Genomic DNA, 5,100 nt, shown 5'->3' with positions numbered 1-5,100 from the left:
CTAGTGATAGTGCCTTGAATAATATCGGCTTCTTTCATTCATGTTATCGGTATTTTTATACAAAGGAAATTTTTTTGTGCCTGTTGAAAATTAAAGTTTACTGACATAGCCATAAAAAAATGTTGCTTTATTTATCTGACCGTATTGGAATGTATTTGTTAGGTTTTCGGTCAATTAAATTTGGTTCAATAAACAATATGTGGTTATTTTTAAAATTTTCAATGAACATTCGATCAGTCCGGCCCTCGGCTTGCAGCAAAAATTTTTATCTGGCCCTCCGTCCATTTGACTTTGACACCCCTGCAGTAGAGCCTAACTACTTGACTGAAACAAATTAGAAATCGACCTACACTTAACGCATGCCACAATCTTAAGGAAATCTGCGAAAGTGTTTAGTTTTTCTGCACACTGACAGAGAAAGAAAGGGTCAAGTTCAATTATTATTTAATTTTTTTACTCTGTACTAGAGAGAGTTACTAGATATTTAAAGGTCAAAATTTGACACTTGAAACTTAGTGATTATGTTTGTTATTGCTTAATAACAACTTAAAAATAATAATCAAATTAAAGACAACAGCTTCCTTGATTGGACTGCGTTTTATTTCTTAGAGGCCACCTGAACAGTGACATGTCCCCCTTTTAACAATCGCGGTGCTGAATGTGGCAGGCACAGTGAGTAATTTGATCAATTAATAGCACTAACCTTCACACTCACAGCCTCCACCTTTTGCACGGTTGGCCACTGCAGCAGTGTACGAGCGAGCATCCAGAATCAGCAGCTTCTGTCGCACAGTGTTGTCATCACAGCCTGAGCTACCGGTCAGTGAAGAGTCTGATGACACAAGACAAAGACACCATTTGCGTTATTATTAGCAGACGGTGTTATTGGATGCAATCGGCAGTCAGAGGAAGGGAGAACAAGGAAGTCGCAGGGGACATTTAGGAGAATACTGAAAATTCATGTGTGCTGTTGGGAATGATTGCTGGGAACGAGTTAAGGGGGTGGGGGGTGGAGATCAGGTTGACCATATAAACTGTTGGCCAGCAGAAATAAACCCCCCAGCTAATAAAATTAAATGCAAAATAAATACAATCACAACAGTATATACACATTGAATAATGCATTTAATCAATTACTAGTTGGTATAAATTGAGGCTGCTTTTAAATTACTCACGCCTCTGACCCTCATGAGGATAAGCTGTTTCAATAATGGTTAAATATTGAGAATCTTCCTCACGCTTCTGTCTGGTATATGTATGGAAATATAAACAAACTAGCTTGTTGAATAATCACTGAATGAATTGATTGTGGCGCGGGTTTGCCTTCTTGTCAAATAAAATAGTCAAATCATGCTGGGTTGGCAGAATATACAGCTGTAAATAATGACACTTTACCAAAATCACTGTCAGATGAGTCGGGCGCTTCTCCACGTGGCTGGCAGGCAGGTGCACCACAAGTACCCTTGGCTCCTGAATCCATTTGACAAGCTTTGGCAATGGATGTCACCAGGTACTCATCATCTGTATTTCTCCAGCCCCACCAGCTGATCTCAGGCTGGCTGCAGCGTGCAATCACTGCCCCGTTCTTCTGGTGTCTGCAAATCAAGATTGGGGTCATAAAATCATGGTCCCTGAAAACGTAAATCGCAGATTAACTAACTGACCTGTAGACCACTACGGGAATCCTCTTCCAGGATCTGAAGGAAGCCACACTCTCTAGCTCTTTGTCAGTTATCCATATTGGAACGAGAAACTTCTGTGGGTAACTGGAGCACAGCCTGAAGACACAAAATGTAGTTTGAAACTTCATATTATACAACAAAAGAGCTTGAGTGGGCAGCCACTTGTGATTAAACTCAAGGGGGGGAAAAAAAAGAAACAGCAGAAAAACATGCATTTCCATTAACATATTTTGTTGCCAAAAGTTTACTTTTTTAATAAATGTTAAATCACCAGTTAAAGCTGTCAGAGGGGGAGGGAAGAGACACTCAAACACTGTGCTGAATCATGTGGCTCAGCAAGCCATGGCTTGTTTAATTCACACATTGTCCTGTTTGTATAAAGACACTGTACATGCCTGAGGAGATGAATATAATATGGTCTCTCTTACGGTGATGTGGCATTCTTGTACTGTTACACTCAAACCGTTTTATTTTAATTGCCGCATATAGGAATGACATTTATGTATGTGTGTTAAAGACTAGACTTGGTTAAAGGTGGCAACTCAGCAATGCTTTTGTCATAAGCAGGCTAGACGAGTCCAACAAGTGGATACAGTCACAAATAGTTTAAGGGACCATCTTGCCTCCACTCCCACAGTCATAGCCATGATACTGTAAGCAAACGATGTGAGGTGAATTGCATGTTGCTTGTCGCTGAAGCAAATGACAGGCTTCCCGAATGAATGCAGCCAGTTTAAAAGCCACTCAGAGGGAATGGATTGGAAAGTGGTGACTGTCAGGACTAATTCATTCACAGAAGACGAAAAGTAACAGAAAAAAAAAATGCTGAACTGTCGAAGTCATCCTGACTGCTTGTGTTTTATAAAGGGGAGTTAAGCAGCGGGCTCGCTTGCACATCCACATTTACTTTGTATCACGTCAACACCATATTAGCAATCTAAGATGCTAAACTTGTCACAGGGAATTATAAAAAAATGAAAACATTTAATCACAGTAGACATCATGTTTCGGGATCATACAAAAAAAAAAAAAATTGACCCCTTTACAGAACAGCACACGGCAGTCACAAACATTGAATGTCCATAAATAGCGAAACAAACCACTCATTTTAACTCTCATGCTGTTATTTAACACGATGAGAGATGACATGCTATTTATGGATGCAACATATGTGACATACTTGTAGTTGCAATTAATGGATGATACCCTCCAGATGTTTTGCGTGTCAAAGCCCATTCTTTTAACCTCCATCTCCATTCTCTGACGCACGTGATCACCTGCAGACAAATTGAAGACACATACTTCAGGGGGGAAAATAGCCCTTTCTAAGGTCATATTGTCTAAACGCGTTATAAAAAGAACATTATCATTTACGATTGCGATGTGTCTGAATGTGTGCGCTTGTACAGACCTGGGCGACACAGATGAACATGCTGATCCTCATCATCAGCACTGCCTCCCAGACACCATGCATGATAGGCCAGGGCAAAGAGGTCTTCGAGCCGTGATGGGTGAGCTATGGCCCTGCTCAGACGCTTGACCCACTCCTGACACTGCTTGAATGTGGTGAAGTGGCACCTACAATACATAAGAAATGTGAAGCCTCCGGCAAGTGTTTGATATTCATTGTATCACATACCCACTTAAATTGAAGCCTTCAGATAACGACATCACTAGCACATCTGATTAATTGATAGAAAGTGGCAAGTTAGCAAGAGGCACTTAGTAGCAATTATTCTATAAATACCCAAAAGAGATGTCTTATAACAAGGCAACGGGATCCAAAATATTTCCCCATCATCTAATGTCCTCCATATATTCTTCTGTTTACCTGACAACTTTGGAGTCTTTGCAGATAATGTGCAGCTGGGCCATGTCTCTGCTCTCCACGCTCTCGATCAGCCTGAGGGGCACCTGTAGGGGGAGACAAAGTGCATGTGTAATGGACCTGGCAGACCGCTGACAGAGAACAAAGCACAGCGACTGAGATGACCACCCTCAGGTCGGGAATAGACCAATCCAAGCAAGGCCTTTTCCATCACACTTTCAAGGCCTCCATCACACAAAGCAGCAAGTATAGACCTGACTTTGCCCAAAGGAACAACAAGACGCTTAAATAATAAATGTGTGTCATGAAGGAAGGTGCTTGCGTTGTCCCAAATCTGTCTGAATTTCCTGCACAATAACCGAGCAGTGTCGCGGGAAACTGTAGCATGTCAGTGTTTTATATGTATACAAGATGCAATGCATCCTTGCATTGTAACGGAAAGCGTGCCACTTTTTGGGCAAGGGGTGCTTTAACACGAGGTACTCACAGATATTTCATTGTCCACATCTGGGTAGGTCTAAAGCACAGCAACAACATGGAGCACACAGAGACGGAGGACACAAGACAAGAGGAAATGGAAAATTAATTAAAACCAGGGAAAAATAAGGAATGACAAGTTAAAAGGGAAAGAAAACATGAGTTTGAAGGATGCCAGATAACAGAGCGCATGACGCAGTGTGCTACTTGCCGCGTGACCACATGACCTTGCCAAATTGAAATCATGGAGGGATAGACAAACATGGACAGGAGCAAAGGGCAACAAAACAGCTTGAAAGAATGAGAATAACCTGTGAATGGGAGTGTGGAGGAGAGGTCATTGATTGTTGAAATTAAAGCAAGTGTTTGTCACTGCTGTAAGAGTTAAAGTGGCCAGTCAGTATGATGGACATTGTGGGCGTCTGATTTTTTTTTGTCCTTGCCATCTGTTCTAAAAATGACAGTGTTTCTGGCAAATGTGTCAAGGATTCGTGAAGGAGAAGTTTAATGTAGTCAGGATGTTTTAAAGGGGGGATTTATAATGCATGGTTCAAGTGACAATTCCAATTTTGTACTACCAAGTGGGACAACTGCTTCAATTGGTGACATTCACACACCCATGATTGCTGAATCCAAACACACGTGCACACAGGAAGGGGGGAAAAGAAAAAAAAACAAATATAATTCCAAGCTTTTATCTCAGAGAGCCACACAGCGGACCCCTGCTATTCATGGAGAAAGGCCTGTAAATAGCAAAACATTGCATATAACTGACGCCCATTGAAATGCATTAGAGAGGAAAAAAAAAGCACCCTCCTCACAAAATTCTTCTAAAAGCACTGCTAAGCAATGGGTTTACACCTGTGCTTGGTGCAATCCCAAATAAACAATTTGCAACAATTGGAAACAAAAATTTGAATACACACATCTACGGGTGCTGAACCACGAATGTGCATGGGTCCAGTGTGTACAGATGTATTTTATCATGAAAGGGCTACAATTACATTCTACGACTTTAATTTATTAAACACCCCAACATAATTCCACCAAGCAATTATAGATATTTGTGTGTGAGTGTGTGTGTGTGTGTGTGCATATACAGTTTTTTTGGAG

General features: G+C 41.1%; 1 protein-coding gene across 3 annotated transcripts in view; it reads right to left on the bottom strand.

Annotated features, from left to right (window-relative positions):
• mtmr4 (myotubularin related protein 4) overlaps positions 1–5,100 on the bottom strand; it is a 28,708-nt gene that overhangs the window by 11,651 nt on the left and 11,957 nt on the right. For 2 of the 3 annotated variants that reach the window (XM_019895135.1, XM_019895133.1), the window contains exons 4-10: positions 3,998–4,027; positions 3,514–3,596; positions 3,094–3,260; positions 2,863–2,959; positions 1,665–1,778; positions 1,396–1,595; positions 704–832 (exon numbers count right to left, since the gene is read on the bottom strand). In XM_019895135.1, coding sequence (XP_019750694.1) covers positions 704–832; positions 1,396–1,595; positions 1,665–1,778; positions 2,863–2,959; positions 3,094–3,260; positions 3,514–3,596; positions 3,998–4,027 — 820 coding nt within the window. The remainder of the gene's footprint in view (positions 1–703; positions 833–1,395; positions 1,596–1,664; positions 1,779–2,862; positions 2,960–3,093; positions 3,261–3,513; positions 3,597–3,997; positions 4,028–5,100) is intronic. The other variant, XM_019895134.1, reaches the window with a different exon arrangement.

The sequence above is a fragment of the Hippocampus comes genome, unplaced genomic scaffold (assembly GCF_001891065.2).
Source record: "Hippocampus comes isolate QL1 unplaced genomic scaffold, H_comes_QL1_v1.1 scaffold177, whole genome shotgun sequence".
NCBI classification, from domain to species: domain Eukaryota; kingdom Metazoa; phylum Chordata; class Actinopteri; order Syngnathiformes; family Syngnathidae; genus Hippocampus; species Hippocampus comes.
The sequence above is the reverse complement of the archived record's forward strand: the minus strand, read 5'-3'. Positions and strand labels throughout refer to the sequence as shown.